General features: G+C 47.4%; 1 protein-coding gene and 1 long non-coding RNA gene across 8 annotated transcripts in view; one reads left to right on the top strand and one right to left on the bottom strand.

Annotated features, from left to right (window-relative positions):
• The first annotated feature begins 6 nt into the window (after positions 1-6).
• Positions 7-844, top strand: LOC125612521. Its single transcript, XR_007342947.1, has 2 exons — positions 7-227; positions 524-844. It is a non-coding gene; the product is annotated as an uncharacterized LOC125612521 (long non-coding RNA).
• A 6,611-nt stretch (positions 845-7,455) lies between these two features.
• Positions 7,456-20,141, bottom strand: part of Wdr93 (WD repeat domain 93) — a 45,068-nt gene continuing 32,382 nt past the window's right edge. For 6 of the 7 annotated variants that reach the window (XM_048790261.1, XM_048790262.1, XM_048790264.1 and 3 more), the window contains 4 exons: positions 19,932-19,995; positions 17,921-18,077; positions 17,409-17,613; positions 7,456-7,798 (listed from right to left, as the gene is read on the bottom strand). In XM_048790261.1, coding sequence (XP_048646218.1) covers positions 7,681-7,798; positions 17,409-17,613; positions 17,921-18,077; positions 19,932-19,995 — 544 coding nt within the window. In that variant the 3' untranslated portion in view covers positions 7,456-7,680. The remainder of the gene's footprint in view (positions 7,799-17,408; positions 17,614-17,920; positions 18,078-19,931; positions 19,996-20,141) is intronic. The other variant, XR_007342831.1, reaches the window with a different exon arrangement.

A 20,141-nucleotide genomic window follows, 5' to 3' on the forward strand; every position in this document is an offset into this window, starting at 1 on the left:
CGTCCCCTCGGGGCTGTATGCTCTGTCCGGACGGCAGCTCCACGCAGGCGCAGACGCGGGATCCTGGACCTCACCCGGACCCTGCCTCCAGCGAGGGACCGTGCTGGGGGTCCCCGCCTGCGTGCCCAGCACCCGGGGCCGCTCCGGAACCGCGCACCCCGCCAGTTATGTGCGTCGAGGCGACCAGCCCGCAAGGGCAGACAGTGGAGCCGAACCCATCTTCTCCGGTTAGTATCACTTTTCTCGCGAACCCCACCCGACCCGACTGTCCGTGCCACCTGCTCACGCCACCACAGGGACCAGCCACCCGGTCGCACCCTCGCGACAGCCTGGCCTCATCTGCTCGTTCTCAAGAGCAACATCGCGTGTCCTGCGTGTCCAGGCGGCAAGGGGAGGGAGAGGCCAGGCAGGGGACAGGGATCTGTTCCTCGCCAGAAGTTCCCTGACAGTGGACCCCTGAGCGTGGACGCTGTGTCCCACGGCAGGTAATGAGGGCTACATTGTTCTCTCTCTCTCCCTGCAGCTCTTTCCCAGCGAAGTGCTGACCCTGCTGGAGAACTGGATGCCCCTCTCAATCCTGGAGTAGCCGCCGGCCTGAGCCTGAGGAGTACAATGACACCGAGTCTTTTTTTGGCCTCAGGACCTTTAAAGAGGACTGTCTCTCCTGGAAGAGGGACCAGCAAATCTGGCATGGCATTCCTGGGGTGGGAGCCTGTCTTCATCTAGGATGAGCCTTCCCAACCCCTCCCTCGAAGGAAGGACTCATAGGGTAGATGATCTAAAGCAGGCAGGAGCTCTGCCTAGCATGTATTTATTTATTTGTGAATAAACGGTGTTGGTGTCATTTGGCAGTTCTTCTTATGGGTGGACACAAGACTCCCTCCCTGCCCTCCAAAGAATGATAGAGGAGAGTTGTGAAGGTTTCTTGTTATCTTCGGCCCCTCAAATACACAGGCCCAGACCCCTTCCTCCTTGTGGCCACGCTGGCTCACATCTATTCTGCATGGGTCAGCCTGGAAGGGGTGGAGTGGGGAGCTTCCTACAAGAAAGTGGAAGGAAGTTGGGAACTAGATAAAACCAAAATGCCTCTGGAACAATACAACTCCAGTCTTATGTATGATGCGCCAGTTACTTTACCACATATGCCTCAACTATAATTTTGTAGAAGAATCAATACTCCAACCGAGATAGGACTTGGGAGTTGGAGCTGTCACCCTGGTCGGATTTTGCCAGCTCCATTCATTGCTGCTCTGAGGAGTTATTTCATTGTGCCTGAGTCTTTGTGCTGGAGCTTCCTGATGTGGGACCTAGGATTTTCCCTTCTACCTTTCATGTGGCTTGGGGAAGCAAAATCAATGGGCCAGCCCCAAATTTATGTAACCATGGTTCCTGGAAGCCTAGCTAGGATGAGAGGAGAGGCCCACAGGGTTGCTGATCAGCAACCAGACTCAGTGGGATTCAGATTAGGGAAGCACTGTGGGGGAGAGGAGACCCTGTGGGTGGGTCCAGGGAGCAATCAAGCTTGGGGGGTTTCAATGCAATGTAGCCTTTGCCACTATGAACATCCAGTCTCCCCTCCTCTCCTTCAAGAGTCTGAAATGCAAGCCTTAATGTTTTTTATGGGCACATTATTGAGATATAATTCACATCCACAAAATTCACCATTAAAGTACAAGATTCAATGGTTTTGGTATATCCATAGAGCTGTGCAACTATCACCACTAATTTTAGAATATTTTCATCACCTCCAAAAAGAAACTACCCATTAGCCCCACTCCCCATTCATTATCAATCTACACCACCACCACCCCCGCCCGGCCACCACCAGTCATCCCCTTTCTGTGTGGATTTGCCTATTCTGAACATTTCATATGAAAAAGGTTATACAATGTTGCCTTTTGTGTCAGGCTTATTTTTGAGCATGGTTTATCCATGTTGTCACTGTACCAGAACTTCATTCATAGCTGATGCCCTGGGTTTGATCCCCAGCCGCCCCAAAACAAAACAAAACAATACTAAAAAAAAACAAAAAACACTATTGATTGCCCAATAATATCCATTGTGCATTCAATCGTTGTTGAGTTTGCTTTTAAACCAGCTCAGAAACCATTCCTAGCTCTCCAGACTAGGCCAGGAGGGGCAGAAATGCATCTGCTCTGTAGTTCAGGGGTCCCGGCCTAGGTGGGGCTTACTTTGGCTGTAGACAGTGGGATCCAAAGCTGAACCCTATGGAGGTAGGGGGACCTCACACCTCTGCTGGCACCCCCTTTCCTACATCTCCACCCCTCTATCCTGTACTCCTCTCCTAGCACCCTAACTAGGGTGGAGTGGGAAATCTTCCTTTCCCCAGGAGTCCACCCAGTTTAGAAAATCTATTTGCATGGCAAAGGCCCAGCGGTTTAGGATAGGGAATTAAAGTTATTAGCAAGTCTTTTCACAGATAAGTGGAGCTCATTGGCCAGCCCCCTTCCCTGCAGAGGGCCTCTCCCCTGACTCTGAGCCCGGGAGCAGCCCACTGTTTATTAGCGCCTGGGTGCTAATTTTCATTAACACGTCCCTGTTAATAGTGGCCTAGACCTAGGATTGGAGATAAGAAGGGGTCACTTCCCACTGCTCTGGTGGCCTCATTCCCCCCTTCCTGGCCCAGCCGTATCTGCACCTGGAGGAAACCCCTTAAGTGAGGACAAGAGTGGCCCGCACCCAGGAAGGTGAGATACCCCAGTTCCAGGGCCATTTTAAGGCTGAGCAACTTAAGGAAGACCTACCTGGCCCCTATAGATACCAAGTAGCATCACTGGGATTGGGACCCAGGTGTGACTACACCGCCCCTGTGTGCTCAACCCCTGCATGCACTGCCTCTGCTGAGTGCCAACTTGTCTCTAGGTAGTGGTTTACCATGATGGGTATTCCCGGGAAACTGAGGCAGCACAAGGCTCCTCCTTCACCCTGGGTTCTTGCAAACAGTTCAGAAAAATTTCAGACACGTTCTTCAGAGTTATAGGCATGAGTTTATTGGAAGAGATGGAAAAGAAGAAAGGGGACACTCTGGAGAGAATGGGTCTTCTCAGAGAGGAGAAAGATGGCATGCCTCTCCTGTCCTCTAGTTTTATGGGGATCCCAGGGAAGTTTCCAGAGAGTCCTGCCCAGGTCCACCTCTTGATTTTTGACTGACAGCAGGATGACCTCAGACTTTCAAATCCCTACTGCCATGACAACTTTAAGTCACTTTGGCCCATGCTGACTGGTTCTAATTGGAACTTGTTCCTACAGATATTATGGTTGGGAGGAATTATCCTTATCTCCTTGAGTTGTGGGATCTGGTCTGTGTAAGGGTCACAAAAGTCACCCACTTCAGGGTAACTTGTGTTCCTCTTATCAGCATGATTTCAGGGCCTGCATTTCTCCTTCAGATAATAGGTACTTTCCTGAGAAACTTAATAAATTCAATAAACATAAACCAGCAGGGCTGCAGATAAATTACTTTTTAAAGGTGAAAGCATGGGCTGGGGTTGTGGCTCAGCGGTAGAGCACTCGCCTCGCACGTGTGAGACCCTGGGTTTGATCCTCAGCACCACATAGGAATGAATAAGTGAAGTAAAGGTATTGTATCCAACTACAACTAAAAAATAAATATTAAAAAAAAGTGGGAAAGCATGTGGAGGGTCAGCACAGTGGGCCTATTTTATAGAATTATCCCCTTAACCTCATGTTCCCACCACTCATGTCTGCCTGTCCCCTATCAGTGAGTGGCATCTCAACTCATCGGAATCCCTGGCAGCGGGCCCCAATCTGGAACTGTTTGGGTGTAGGCCCACTGGGAGGCAGGCAGGCGAATGACAGCATGGCCATGGGGGTGCCTGGCAGGGGCCAGTGGCTCTCTTCTCACTGCTGGCTGACGCCACCTCCTTCCTCCAGAGAGAACTGCTTACACAATCAGAAACAGCAGAAAAACATACAGAGCAACTGTGGGAGCCAGGCTGTGGCTGTAATCTAGCCCCGATTTCAAGTCACTTCAGCTACTGAACCTCCGGTGAAAATGGTAATGTGTGCTTGTCCCAGTCGTGCAGATCAGGAAACAGAAGTACACAAAGTTAGTATTTGGCCATTGGGGTGGGGGACCAACCTAGTCTTTGGAATGGCCCGGAAGGCAACTACGTGCCTCAGGACAGGTGGATGGTACACCCAGAAGGTGGCCAAGCTCACATCCTGTTGCCCTTGGAACAGACCTTGGATCTCCGGTCACATGCTGCTAATGAAGTCCATGCTAGGGGACTCTGGAGTGGGCTGGAATTCTGAAATGCTCTCACCTGGAGAACTAGAGAGGCACAGGGCTGCAGAGGGAAGGTAGCCAATGTAACTGCAAAGTCCCAGGGCCAGGCCAGAGACCACTTTTTCCACCCTTCTCAGATTCTGACCCTGCATTTGCATAGTGCCAAGAGCGAGTGTCTCCTTAAATTTTGCATCTGGGCACTTGTCTCACCCTAGCCTGGCTCCCCTGAGTTGTTTTGGGTTTGTTTTGTTTGGTACTGAGGAGTAAACTCAGGGGCACTTAACCACTGAGCCACATCCCCAGTCCTTTTTTATATTTTATCTAGAGACAGAGTTTCACTGAGTTACTTAGTGCCTAGCTAAGTTGCTGAGGCTGTCCTTGAACTTTCGATCCTCCTGCCTCAGCCTCCTGAGCCGCTGGGATTACAGGTGTGCACCACCATACCCGGCATAGGTTTTTGACATTTCTGAGGGGATTTATCACCCAGGAGGCTAGGCTGTCCTTTGGGATCACTGGCATGGCCTACTTAATCTGATGGTGATCTGCCCAGCAGCCCAGTCTCCCAGTTGGGGATCCCCAGCAGAGAGTAGGCTTGGTCAGGCCCTGGTTCTTTCTCCCTCATCCCTCTGTGGGATCTGGTACATAGGTTTCTTGTGAATGCCTCAGCTCCCCCTTCTTCCTCTCTCCCACACACACTAGGGAAAGAAGAGGTGGCTTGGTGTCACAGCAGGTGACCCCAGAGAGGGTAGAGCTGAATTCCCCCAGTCCGACTCCGCTGGGGCAGGGCACCTCTGCCATCTTTGCTCAGCATCCCTCTGGCCTTCTTCCCTCACACTCTGTCATTTCCCTTTTATCAGACAGCTGTCTTCTATGTCAGTCCTTAATTGGGGTGGGGGTGGGGAACCTCACTCTCCAGGGATGAACGTAGGTCATGGTTCAGGAATGTGACCACATACAGACCAGTGGGGAGCAGGCTCAGGAATTTGCTGGAACCATTGAGAAAGGAACATGCACTATGGGTGCCATGGGTGCTCACCCAGGCAGAAGGCCCAGCTTGCAAGGGGATTAGAGCCAAGAGAAAGAGGGAGATTCTTAATGCCCAGATCCAGGATATGGAGAGTGCTGACAAATGTCTCAGGTCACAGAGTAGAAAGAGGGCATGACTCTCCTGCCCTCTTGTTTCACTGGGAGTCCCAGGGAAGTTTTCAGTGTGGTCTGTTGTCTGTGTTCAGAATTGGAGGAAATGCTAAATTGTGATTAGAGGCAGTAAAAATTAAAATGTAATAATTTATTATGCAAGGTCTTGATCCCTTACATTTTATTCAATAGACCTCAAGTTAAAAGCTCGTGATCTTGGAGCTGGAAATGTAGCTCAGTGGTGGAGTGTCTGCCTACTCTGTGCGAGGGTCCATCCACAGTGTTGGAAGGCAAGGGTCAGGGTCTGCGGGGTAGTTGAGGCCGCCAGTAGTCCTTTCTCATTGGTTTTTGTGATCACACCAGAAAGATTTCTGACACATTCCTCAGAGTGGCAAGCATGAGTTTACTAGAAGGGATAAGAAAAGGGAAAAGGGGACACTCAAGAAAGGGGGGTGGCCCTTTCAGAGAAGAGAAAGATGGCATGCCTCTCCTGCCCCTAGTTTCATTGGGAATCCCAGGGAAGTTTCCAGAGAGTCATGCCCACCTCTTGACTTTTGACTGACAGCAGGATGACCTCAGACTTTCAAGTCCCCACTGCCATGACAACTCTAAGTCACTTTGGCCCTTGCTGACTGGTTCCAATTGGAACCTGTTCCTACAGATTTTATGGTTAGGGAGAAATTATCTTTATCTCCCTGAGTTGTGGGATCTGGTTTGTGTAAGGGTCACAAAAATCTCCACTTTCAAAGTAACCTGTTTTCTCCTTGTCTGCTTTCAGACCTGTGATTCTCTTGTAGATAACAGGTAGTTTGTTAAGGAATATAACATATCCTGTTAAATTAACCCAAGCAGGGCTGCAGGTAAATTGCTTTTTTAAAAATGAAAGCATGTAGGGGGGCTGGGGTTGTGGCTCAGCGGTAGCTCAGCGTTTGCCTGGCATGTGCGAATCCCTGGATTCGATCCTCAGCACCACATAAAAATAAATAAAACACAGGTATTGTGTCCAACTACATCTAAAAAATAAACATAAAAAAAGTGAAAACATGTGGGGATCAGCACGATAAACCCAGTTTACAGGATTATCCCCTTAACCTCCTGTTCTCACCTCTCATGTCTGTGTGTTCCCTATCACCCAACACTGAAAAAAAAATTAATAAAAAACAAAACACCTGAATCCAAAAAATTACTCTTAACATTTAAGTTATTTTAGCCAACAAACTCCTTTTTGTTGAAGGTAATTTGAGTTGAGTTTCTGGACTTCCTGTTGAAAAAAATCCATCAGGTCTTGTTTCAGGCTGATCTCAGTCATGCAACCTGAGTCTCCATTTCCCTCTCTGTAAAATGGGGATTATGGTAATATCCACATTTTTCAAGGTTACTTAAGGTTTATGTGTAAACACACACACCAAGTAAGTGTCAGTTCCTCATCACCTTTGGGTGCTGGGTAAGGCCAAGAACATCCTCCTAAATTCTGCTCCTTCATTCTAAAGAGCTTCCACACACCTGATATGAGGAGGAAAGAATTATTGGAAAGAGCTGCTTCTGCCATTGTGTTTTCATTCCCTTAGTGGGAAGGAGAGAGGGCAGATTGTCCCAGGTGGGGACCCCTTCACACAGGGGACATTAAACCAATCAATGTTGGCGCCATAAGAGATGTTGTGCCAGTGAGGAGCGAATGGGAGCACAAAGGAAGGAATGGGAGTCACAAACCCTGCAGGCAGCCAACCTCCAGGGCAGTTTATCAACCACAGTGAGGCTGGGTGAGCCTCTAGGGCTGGCTGAAACAACTTCTGCAGTGCTCCAAGGAATCACATGGTGTCCTCAGAGAGGCAGACATTTCCTTACCACGGGGCCATAACTCAGCCCTTCAAAGGTTCTGTAAAGGTTAGGAGTCCACAGGAAGGAGAAGGGGTGGAAAGGGCCACACAGTAGCTGCTTGGTGTTTTGATCATTTGAGAAAATTGGCTCTCCAGGCCAGGGAGGGCCACTAGCTGGGCCCTGCTGGAGTCTAGGTGGGGTAGAAATGATGGGACACACACTACAGCAACTTAGAGGCTGGAAACACTATCACTGTTTATTTGGGTGACACATCTGCCCACTGGAGGGCACTGAGAAGAGGCTTAGTGTTCAAAGGTTCCAGAATATACCTTTCCCCTGGCCAGCTCTGAAGAGGTCCCAGACCCCAAGTCCAGAACCCTCGAGTTGTGTCTTTTTGTCACTGTGTCCTTTTACTTCAGGGCATGCTGGGGAGACCCTGCCTATTTGAAGCCTCTTCAGAGAGTCCCTGGAGTGAATTTCTTGGTGTTCTCTTTCTGGAGAATCAAGGAGTACTTCCGAAGTCGGGCCCAGTGATCGTGTCCTTTCATCTGGTTCTTCTTCAGTGTCTGGAAGCTGAGGACCACACAACCAGAGATGAGAGGCCTCCCAAGCCTCCCAGCTTCCCAGCCCCAGGGCAGGGCCTGGTCACACTGGGCTCAACAGAGAGGCCCTGGGGGTTGGTACACTGCTTCATTACAGTGGCCCCAGGAACCAGAAAGCCTTTACCCAGGAGACCAATGACAGGTCTAGTGCTCTAGGCCATTTGTGGCCAGGCGAGGTGGGGCACACCCGTAATCCCAGTGGCTCCTGCAGCTAAGGTAGAAGGGCTGCAAGTTCAAAGCCAGCCTCAGCAACTTGGCAAGTGTCTAAGCAAGTTGGTGAGATCCTCTCTCAAAATAAAAAATAAAAAAGACTGGGGATGTGCTCTGTGGTTAGGCGCCCCTAGGTTCGATCCCTGTACCAAAACACAAACACACTAACCAGAAAGTCCACTTGAAAATAAAACAGGGTCGACATGCACAATGGAGTATTATTCAATCTTAAAAGGAAAGGAAATTCCGACACATGCTACATATTTTAATGAACCTATAGGACATTATACTGAGTGAGTCACAAAGGACAAACACTGTATGGCTCACTAATCTGAAGACATTGGGTTTAGTTTTTTAAAGAATAAAAGTTTAAAAATCAAATCAACCCATGGTCACCACAGCACAAACTCCTCATTGTGCGTGAGGGGTGGACTTTTTTACCCAGTGCAGGGGCTATGTGTACACCTGTGGTGGGTGTACAGACTCTGGCCAGGTTTCTGTCCCGGGTGCTGGGATGAAGTTAGGCAAATAGGAAGAGGGATACTTTTGAGAGGAAAGACAATGACTGTGTCTTTGGAGTTGTTTTAGGTTCTATATGGGAAACATCTACATGGAGATGAGCTAGTTCTAACTTTAAAATGTAATCTATAATTACTTCTTCTTTGTACATTGCTTCCTCTTTTTTTAAATTTTTTTTTTAGTTCTAGGTGGACACAATGTCTATATTTTATTTTTATGTGGTGTTGACAATCGAACCCAGTGCCTCACACATGCTAGGCAAGCACACTATCACTTGAGCCACATCCCCAGCTCCACATTGTTACTTTTAAAGAAATAAAAATCAGCCATTTGTGGTGGCACACACCTGTAATCCCAGCAAGTTTGGAGGCTGAGGTCAGAAGATTGTAAGTTCAAGGCCAGCCTCAGAAACTTAGCAAGGCTTTAAGCAACCTGCAAGACCCTGTCTCAAAATAAAAAGGCTGGGGATGTGACTCAGTGGTAGAGTACCCCTGGCCTCAATCCTCAGTATCAGAAAAGAAGTAAAATAAAAAACGTAAGTGGAAGTGTGTAACCCAAGGTTATGCACCTGCTTTTTACACTTCAGATCTTATCCCAGAAGTCATTTCTGGGTGGCAGATCACAGATCTGCCTTATTTCTTTTCTCTATTTGTGACACATTGGACAGTCACTCTTCTACTAGGACCATCAGAGCTACAATGCACATACTGGTACTGAAGCATCCATGTGTGGGAGAAAATGGGCCAAATAAAAACTCAGGTTTTGGACTCAAATGGCTTGGATTCAAACCCCATTCCTTTCCTTACAAGCTGGTGGCCTTGAACAGGTGAGTTGACCTCTAAAAGCCTCAGCTTTCTCTCTGTAAGTGGGGATAATGATGACAACATCAATGATGATGAATAAGTTATACCCATAAAGCACCTAGCCTGGGACCTGGCATAGAGTAAATGCTCAATAAAAGTTAATTATAATAATACATATGCTGCAGATAATAAATAAGTGGAACTGAATTTGCTGGGCTGAAGAGATCAGAAAAACAAAGCATTGATGAGTGACATGCAGGAGACATGAACAAATGGAACTGGAACCAGGATTTTTGTTTGTTTTTCCAGTGCTGGGGGTTAAACCCAGGTCCTCATGCATGCTAAGGCAAGTATTTACCACTGAGCTATATCCTCAGCCCTTTTAAATTTTGAGACAGAGTCTTGCCAAGGTTCAGAGGCTGGCATTGAACTCGTGAACTTCCTGTCTCAGGCTTCTAAGTTGAAGAGATTCAAGGCATGCACTGCCTCACCCCACTTTAGAACAAGTTTTAAAAGGCGGATCAGCAGGACCAGTTGGACAGTGGCACATGCTTGTAATCCTGGAGACTCAGGAGCGTGAGGCAGGAGGATCATAAGTTCAAGGCTAGGCTCAGTAACTTAGTGAGACCTTCAGCAACTTAGGGAGAACTCATCTCCAAAATGAAAAATAAAAAATAAAAATAAAAAGGACTGGGGATATAGATCAGTGGTAAAGCATCCCTGGATTTAATTTCCAGTACCAAATAAATAAGTAAATAATAAGGAAGACCAAAATAAAAACCATTAATGTGAGCATGGGTGATTTTTAAAATATAATACTGGTGTGTGGAAGGGATTTCTCTATGGATCTAGCAATAAACAGTGGCTAATCTTTACTGAGTACTGGAAATATACTGAGACACAGGATACTGTTTTCATCAAAGGTAACCAAGATTTGCCCTGGTCACACCACTAGAGGGCACCAGAGTCAGGACCCCATCCTCACATCTCCCCTCTTCCTCCCAACAGCCCAGAGGTTGCCCTGGGATTCTGATGCTCTTGACCACCAACCTCCACCAAACCAAACTTCTGTTTGGCTAAACAAGCAATAAAATAACTTCACTCCAAAGACAAACCAGGATAAATTTCTTGCAGCATCAACAATGAAATCTTGGGCTGGGGATGTGGCTCAAGTGGTAGCGCGCTCGCCTGGCATGCGTGCGGCCCGGGTTCGATCCTCAGGACCACATACAAACAAAGATGTTGTGTCTGCCGAAAACTAAAAAATAAATATTTAAAAAAATTTTCTCTCTCTTTAAAAAAAAATTAAAAAAAACAATGAAATCTTAAAATTCAAAGAAAATGAACACATCTATAGAAAAGAGAGGGCAAATTGCAGAGAAGAAAGAGAAATTTACAATACTGGACATGTAACTAAAAGGCTAAATTTTAACCCTTACTTTCCAAATTAAAATAATACCAAGCTATTGATTTTCTGCTTCCATAGCCAGTGTGGGAAGTGCTGAGGGACAGGAGGGCGAGTTAGAAAACCATCATCATTCCAACGTGCCTACTCAACCTCAAAGTTACCTCCGAGAATTTGCCCTATAGGAATTAGGGAAATCTCACCAACATGGAGACGTGGTATGAGGGCTGCTTCCCAGCAGCCCCTGGGGCTCTGGCTCTAGACCTAGGAAAGTGCTTATTTGTTTGCTGACATAGGAGCTTGGTGACATTAGCCCATGATTAGGAAAAGCTGGTGGAGGGGAGGAGACTGCCAACCAGATGGAAGAGAGCATGGTGGAGGAAGCAAGATCTGGGTGTCATGGGGAGCGGGGTGGCTGGGACTCCAAATCCTGGGGTATGAGCAGCGTGCCTCTGTCTCTGAGTCAGGAGGCAGGTGAAGTATAGGGGGACAGGAGGACAAGAAGGAGAGGGCAGCCAAGGGACCAAAGCCAAGGCAGAGATGGGGGCAGAAGGCTGCTGGGAGAGTGAGCAGAGAAGTGGGGCCGAGCCCTGGGTGGTACCAACTCGTATCCACAGTGGGATTTCCTCTGACTGCTCAGCGGTGAGGAAGGAGAGGGAGGCAGCCTGGTTCATCTGATGCTGAGCATTAACTGACCAGGGGGGTATGGAAGCCCCCTAAAAAAGGCCTTTAGGGAGGCATGACACCCTCTCTCCATCATCAGCTCAAAGTGAGTGCTTTCTATTGTTTCAGGAAACATACTGACAAGGGGTGTGTGTGTGTGTGTGTGTGTGTGTGTGTGTGTATGTGTGTGTGTATGCATATGTGTGTTTATTCCACAAAGACCAGTTGCCTATTTGAAAAGAGGGAGAGAAGCTGGAACAACTTCAAGTCCCTGCACAAAGCCTTTGAACTCAACAGCCTGGTCTGAGCTCTCTGACTCTACAAATAACGCTGGAAGAGGTTCAGCCCTTTCTCAAGAAAGGCAAAGGACTGCCAGGTGAAATCCTAGCAACTCAGGGGCCTGAGGCAGGAGGATCACCAGTTCAGAGCCAGCCTCAGCAACTTAGTGAGCCACTCCGTCTCAGAATAAAAGATAAAAAGCGCTGATGATGGAGCTCAGTGGTAAAGTGCCCTGGGTTAAATCCCCAGTACCAGAAAAAAAGAAAAAGAAAAAGAAAAAAAAAGGATTGTTAGGGGAGGTCCATAATGTTGGCCTTCAAAGATAAAGGGAGCCATTCCTCACCTTCCTCCTCCCACCTTGATGACCATGTCACCTGGCCTCACCCAGCACTTGCTGCCTCCACCCCCTCCCCCCAGTGAGAGAGCTGTGTGCTGTGTGAATTTGGGACTGTTAGGTCATTCAGGAGCCCAGTTTATGGCAGAAAGCTAGTGTGAGAGTCTGGACCTTGCAGGGCCTTGTATACTGAAGAATATGAGGTGACACTAATTTTGTCTGTTCCCTGGTGTCCTCAAAGCTCTGTCCTCTTGTGAACAGCCAGAGATGGTAGACACTAAAACAGAGTGTCCAGGCTGATGGAAAGGGTGCCCCGGAGGACCTGAGTTGGAGGGAGCAGAGGTCTATAGGGCAGGTGGCACATTTGGTGCCAACTGGCCTCCTTTCAAAGCCCTAAGACAGGCTCTATTTCACACTGGTTGTTAAGTCCCAGTGCGATTTTGTGAAGACCATTTGGACAGACTAGAGCAAGTTTGAAACTTTGAGTCTATTGCCACATGAATCCTTGCAGTTTCACCTAGTTTTAAGGCCAAGGGAAACTAGAAACAAGGAGTAAACAGGAGAGAGAGAGAGAGAGAGAGAGAGAGAGAAGGGAAGCCAGCACATGCCTGTAATCTCAGTGACTTGGGAAACTGAGGCAGGAGGCCTACAAGTTCCAGGTCAGCCTGGGCAACTTAGAAAGACCCTGTCTCAAAATACAAAAAAACAAAAAGGGCTGGAGATGTATCGAAGTGGTAAAGTGATCCTGGGTTCAATTCCCAGTACCAAAAAAAAAAAAAAAGAGGGCATGGTCCCAAACCTCGTGGCCTGTATGGGATAAAGTGAGGCGAGTGGAGCATTAGTGAAGGCATCTGGATGGTGTGTGTGGAAATGTATCTCAAAGCTCCTGCAGGTTTGAGAAATCACACAATGAAATTGTAGGGCATGCTCCTTGGGAAAGCCCTGGACATCAGGCCTCAGAGCAGGTAGAATGGGGAGAAACTTCTTGAAGTCAAGTGTTTCCCAATTAATCTGTGGGCCCAAACTAGAAGATGAGATGCCTGGAGGCATGTGGTTTACCAAGTAAATGCCTCAAGTCTGATCCCTGAGGCATTGGAACTGGGCCTGCCACCTGCTGCTATGTCCCCTCCAGCTTCCCCTCGGCTCACACTACTGCCAATCCCAATCCCTGCCCCTGGCCACCCCATTGGTCAGCTCTGCTGACTCTAGCCGTCTTCCCTATAGAAGGTTCCAGAGGATCCAGTCCTCTGCATCCTACCTAGCTGCTGTGGGCCTTCCTGGGGAGGAGCTGGGACTGGGACCTAGTAGCTAGTGTGGACACAGAGAGAGGCAGTTGTGAGGAGGGAAGTAGAAGAGTCCCTTCCACTCCTTGTTGGGGGACCAGGATGAGCTTCAATATTCCAGTGATGGGGAAAGTCAAGATAGAAAGGATATTTTTCTCCTAATCCAAGTAGTCCAACTATACAGCAGTGAAGTAAATTAATACACAGCCTTCCCATGGAATATTATACAGTAATGAAAAAATATATTCACAAATGTTATAGTTTGGATTTTGAATTTTCCCAAAAGGCCCATGTATTTTAACTTGGACCCATGTGTTTTAACTTGGTCCATGTGTTTAAGGTGCTATTAGGAGGTGGTGGCCTAGTGGGAAGTCCTTAGGTCTCCTCTGAGGGAGTTGAGGAACCCCAGACCCTTCCTCATTTTCTTTTTGCTTCCAGGTCAGAAAGGGAGTGGTCTTCATCTGCTATATCTCCCACCCCATGACTAGGCTGCCTTGCCACATACAAAGCAACAGGGCCCATCAATTATGGATTGAAATTGCCAAAATCATGAGCCAAAAATAACCTTTTCTATTTATAAGTTATTTATCTTGGGTATTTTATTACAATGACAGGAAACTGACTAGAGATGCTTTTCTCAAAATTGAAAATATATTAAGTTATATTCTGGAGTGACAAAGTCAGATAAAAAGTGAACATGTGACACAATCTCAACTTGGTGACAATGCCAAGGTAAAAGACCTGGAAGGAAATATTAATAGTGGTGCTGCTGATATTTGGTGGTAAAATTATGGATTATTTAAACTTCCCTTCTTGGTTTTTATTTCCCTGTTCTCCAAATTTCTACAAGTTTGTGTTTATTTATTTATATTTATGACTTTTACCAGAAATAGTGAATATATCTTTTTTTTTCCCAATGGGAACTTTTTCAGAGTAGTAGATTTACACTTGAAGCAACTTCCATGGGCTGATGTAGGGTTCAGCAGGTGTCGGAGGGACTAGGTCACCTCAGGTGAGGTTGAGAAATGTCAGCCTAGGGTCAGGTGGGAGGGGAGCTGCCTGGAGCTGGAGTTGCAGCCTTTGTGTAAAGTCGGAAGGCTCACCTTTTCCAGACCAGTAAAAGGAGGGGGTCAGGCTCAGTGGCACTTGCAATGGTGACGCACACATATAATCCCAGGTACTTGGGAGGCTGAGGCAGGAGGATTCAAATTTGAGACCAGACTCAGTAACTTAGCAAGATCCTCAGCAAATTAGAGAGACCCTGTCTCCAAATAAAAAATAAAGAGGACTGGGGTTGTAGCTCAGTAGTAAAGGTTCAATCATGAAGACCCTCCCACCACACAAAGGAGAACAGAACAAAATAAAAACAAGAACATTAAACCAGGAATTCTCTGAGCTTCCAGTGAGAAAGCCAGAAAGTCCCAGGCCATGACTCCCCTCCCCAAGAGAGCGTCTCTTCACAGCCTGGGTAACCTCAGGCTCCTGGCTTATTTCTCCACCATTATTTTAAACCTATTTGCTAAAACAATGCATACATATTTTTGCAAAAAAGTTGCAAATAAACAAAAAGGAAACGATCACACATATTTCCACCACCCAGATATAACAAAGTTTGTATTGCTAAACACATTTCCCATCTTCTTTCCTACTCAAGGTCAGGATTATATGTAAACAACATTTTATAACCTCTCCCAACCTTTTTATTTTGAAATTTTTCAAACCTGTAGAGAAGTTGCAATGAACTTTCCCCTAGATTCACCGCTGTTAATGATTTACCTCTCTCCCCGCCCCAATAAATATTTTTCTAGATTTCACCATCTGTTAAAAATTTCACTTTCTTTCTGTCTCTCTCTGTAAATATTTTGCTAGGACATTTGAAAGTAGTAGACATCATGATACTTCCTCCTAAACTCTTGGCAGGATTGCTTACATGCCCTAGTCATCAAGGGTCACAATAAGAGACCTCCATACAAGGAAGAGCTGAACATTACTGTCCATCTTTAATTGGGGCAGAGTCAACAGTCCCCTTGTTCATTGTCCCTTTCCCTCCCTCTTAATGAATGGGCATGCTTTCCTCCATGAGATACTGAGATTCACTAGAGCAACCCAGCACAACACAGCAATAACAATATATGTAGCAGGTAGAGGACTCAGGGCTCTGGGTTTGATCCCCCACACCACAAGGAAGGGAAAAAAGGAAAAAAAGATGGCAGGTAAGGGATGAAAGCAGAGTGGTGCTGCCACCTAGTGGTGACATTTGGAATTTCCCCAGGCATTTTGCATTAACAGGAACCAGACACATGCTCATCGTGCCCACCATTTACAGAGGAATCAGCGTGTGTCTTCCACTTTACATGTACTGTCTCACTTAATACTACAAACCCTAAAAAGTAGGCATAATCAAAATATCGAGGACACAGCCTGTCACCATACATGTGTTTGAATGAATAAGAAAACTGAGACTCTCAGAGGTTAACTGACCCAAGGCCTTATAGTCAGTGAGTGGTAGAGTCAGAATTCAAACCAGGTCCGTTTGGCTCCAAACATGGAGTCTAAATAGAGAGGAGAAATGATCCTGAAGAGATCCCCAAAGCTCAAAGGTGTTACGTAAGGTCATGGAGGCTCCGGAAGGGAACTGACCTGCCAGTCCAGTCACCCAGCTCTGAAGCGCCAGGCCTGGGATGAGGATCCATAGCCCACTGAAGACCCCATTCCACCAAAATTGAGTGGTCGGATACTGGTGGGAACCACCAATGACTTGAAAATCCCCAGAAATTTATTGAGATGGATTAGAAGAGAGTTCTGTTTTTCTAGGGTGGACTGAGTATAGTTCATTGTGTTTTCAGAGAAAAAAGGAAAGCAAACCAAGAACTGGGAAGAATGGGAAGGGGAAGAGGAAGAGGAGAAATTCATACATTAACTTTTATCTAGATGATAGAAGTGGCTGGCAAACACTGAATAGTTTAAGGCTTTTGGTGGGTGCATGTTTCCATCATTAACTATTCAGCTCTGCGGTTGTAGCACACAGCAGCCATAGATAACTTGTGAACAAACAGGCATGACTGTGTCCAAATACAACTGTTTTTAGAAGGGGCTGGGACTGTGTCTCCATGTTAGAGATTTGCCTAGCATGCATAAGCTTTAATCCCCAGCACTGCAAACACCAACAAAACCCTTTATTATTTTTTTTTTGAGAGAGAGAATTTTTTAATATTTATTTTTTAGTTTTCGGCAGATACAACATCTTTATTTGTATGTGGTGCTGAGGATCGAACCCAGGCCGCACGCATGCCAGGCGAGCGTGCTACCACTTGAGCCACATCCCCAGCCCAATCGTTTATTTTTAAAACAAACAGTGGGCTGTATCTGGCCCATGGGGCCATAGTTCATCAACCCAACTTAATGATGTGCCTTTTTAAAAAAATATATTTATTTTTTAGTTTTAGGTGGATGCAATATCTTTATGTTTATGTGGTGCTGAGGATTGAACCCAGTGCCTCATGCATGAGGCGAGCACTCTATCACTTGAGCCATAACCCTAGCCCCGCAAATGTGCTTTGAAAAAAAAAGGAATTTAGGGCTGTGGATATAGTTTGGAGGTAGAGTGCTTGCTTGGTATGTATGAGGCCCTGGGTTCAATCCGCAGCCCCTCAATAAATTAATTGAGAAAATAAAAAGATGGTCATGACAGAAAGAAAACATCCAACAAAAGTCTTCCTCTTCTACCAAACTGAATTAATTACTCCTTTCCTACTAAAATGAATGGGGAGTATGGCCTATGTGGTAGCAACCTTCATTCAGGGAAGAAATATTTTATTCTTTATTTTAATTTTGATCCTGGGGATTGAATGGGGTGGGGTTCCACCACAAGTTCCATCCCCAGCCCTTTTTATTTTATTTGGAGAGGGCCTCACTAAGAGGATGGCTTTGAACTTTCAATCCTCCTGCCTCAGCCTCCCAAGTTGCTGGAATTACAGCATGCACTCATTTAAAAGCTGAAAGGATCTTCCACAAAACAAACTCTACTGTCTCTTGACCCAGAGACAACCCAGCTGCCGGGAGGGATAAGACGCAGAAATCTTTACCTCTTCTGGAGGAAACGCTGGCATCTTTCCTCCAATGGCAGCACGCGGGAGAACACCTTGTCATCTACCAAGTCCTTCAGAGGAATGGTGCAGTTTTTGGAGATGTTTTCCAGGAGTGGATAGGTCTCAAAATTGAAATAGAATACAGAATTCCAAGGGTCATTGGCGTTATCTGTGGTGGCTTCAGTTTCAGCTGGACAGCCCCCTGCCATGAAACAGGAACACCATGGCACCAAGGACACCATGCTTTCTCCATGGCACTGTGGCCCAGTGTGGGTGGGTGGGTGTTGCCCTCTGCTCATAAAGGGCAGGGTCATCTGGATTGAGCTGAGAGGAGCTGGTTGAGCTGGTAGAACAGCAGTCCAGAGCAAAGACCATGCCAGCATTTGATCAGAGAATTCTGTGCAGACCAGGCTGCAGGGTCCTTTGGCCCAAGGTGGAGTGGGAGGCAGCGGGGAGGATTGGGGGGTCAGTGAGGGCCTAGATCTGGGCAGCAGATTCCCCTTCCATACCGTGGAGCAGGAAACATGGATGGTGTGAAGACACAACAAATAACGGCTCCCAGGGCACCTCCAGATGGTAGGATCTTGGGGGAGCAAAGGCACAGATGACTTCAGCCTTGGTCACATCCATGAGGTTCACAGAGCCATTCTTGGAAAAGATCAGCACCTGGGAAGCAAAGAGACGGTGAGGGGACTCTTACTGGACTTGGTCCCCCACAAAGCAGAGTCTGAAGCGAGACAATACAATGTGGAATACTCTATGAGCTCTTGGGCACCCAGCCTCTGGGTCCACCCCAGGCTGCAAGGGGAAGTGCAGGTGTGAGCAGCTGCCCCCTCAGGGCTAAGCTTGGCAAACCACCCTCCACACACTGTGGGATCCAGGGCGCTGCTCCTTCTCTGCTGGGTTGGCTCCTCCTTCTATCTGGCCAGCATCTTTCTGAAGAGCTCCCCCTCCTCATGGCCAAGTTCTAGCTCCTCAACCAAGCCCCTCTGGTGCTCTCCTCCCACCCCTGGGAACCTGCTCAAGCCAGCCACCCTCCTGGCCTGAGATCTGAGATAGTCCCTCCTGCCTGGGCTCTTTCTCCCCGGAGTAGACAACTCACCCAGGTCTTCCAAAGCCCCTCTTGAGCCCACATCCCCTCCTGCAGCCATGCGTTTCCCTCCCACAGCAGTGGAGGGCCTCTCGCCCTCTGTACTCCACCTCCTGCTGTCTGTCCCTCCCTCAGACATGTTCCCATGAGGAGATGTTTGGCTCTCTTCAGCACAGGAGCTGTGCCCTCATCTCCTTCATACTCCTCCCCAAGCTTGCAGGTCACCCCACAAACTGGAGGGATCTCTCTCAGTCACAACGTGAGCTCATTTTTCTTGTCCCATAAGGGATGGCAGTTCCCCTGGGAAATGACTCTCCCTATTTACCTCCCCTGTAACTTGGGAACCTGCTGGTACCTGGCCCCAACTGCCACTGACTCACTAGTTGGCTGGTGACCACAGAACGAACAGTTTTATTTTATTTTATTTGCTGTACTGGGGATGGAATCCAGGGCCTCACATATGCTCAGCAAGTGCTCTACCACTGAGCTACACCCTCAGGCCCCCAAATGGACATTTTTTGCCCTGAGCTCTCTCAGAGCCTCCCCTGGAAATCCTGTAGGCCCTCACCCTCTGAAGGGCCACACTGGGAGTCACAGCTTCTCTCTCCTGGCCTGTGTCTCCTTAGATGGGCCTGTGGGAATTAGGAATTGGTTCTCTGCTCAGGATAAGCCGAACCCCTCTCTGTCCTCAGCCTTGGTCAGTGGCAACCCACCACGAGAGCTCCATCTCTTTACATCTCTCCAACTCACCAGCCCTCTCAGAACATGCTGCTCCCTGCTCTACCTCTCCATGCTTCAAGCCCCGTCCCCTAGAAGGGCACATCTGTACCTTCTGCCTGGAGCACAGGGCACTCCATGGGCTGGCGCCTCCACCCTGGACCCTGCCCCAGCCTGCTCCCTCCTCACACCCCACAGAGTTCTGATGTTGTAGTCCCCTCAACTTCCTGCAGTCCGAAGACCTGCCAGCGCTCTCCTGCCTCCATGGTGCTGCCTCAGCCCCAGCCCAACTCAGTCTTCACCTCCACTCCCTGCTCCCAAACTCTGCAGATCAAGTAGGTGAATCCTGCTCTATTCCATGTGTTCATTACAAAATTATCACAGTTTTTCCTTGTGTTCTAGGGAAGCTGCTTGGTGATTTGTCTGACCTTCTGAATTAAACGTGAGCTCCATGAAGTGACTTTCTCTTATTTGTTAGTCTTAGTCTTTTTTTTTGGGGGGGGGTGCTGGGCCTCATGTCACAATGGCCCATACTAAGCATATGTTCCCACTGAGCTACGCCCTCAGTCTTGGATTGTCTTTTTTTTTTTTTTTTGTCTGCATATCCAAAAGCTAGTCCAGGTGCCTAGCACATAGTAGGCCATCAACAGATAGGTTTTGAAGGAGGAATGAACACATTCATAGAAGAGAAATGAAAGGCATAAGGAACCTACCATGCCAGGTAAGGTTGGGACTGGGGCCACTGCACAGATGGCTTTATCTATATGCTTTGTGGGCCTGTAAGGGGAAAAAAAATAGACATTCTCCTATTTTAAAAGTTTCAAAATTTGACTTTCCTTTCCTGGGCACATATCCTGGGGAACCTCTTGACATGTACACCAGGAAATATATGAGGAAATTGTTCATGGTAGCAAAAAAAAAAA

The sequence above is a fragment of the Marmota marmota genome, unplaced genomic scaffold (assembly GCF_001458135.2).
Source record: "Marmota marmota marmota unplaced genomic scaffold, marMar, whole genome shotgun sequence".
NCBI lineage: Eukaryota > Metazoa > Chordata > Mammalia > Rodentia > Sciuridae > Marmota > Marmota marmota.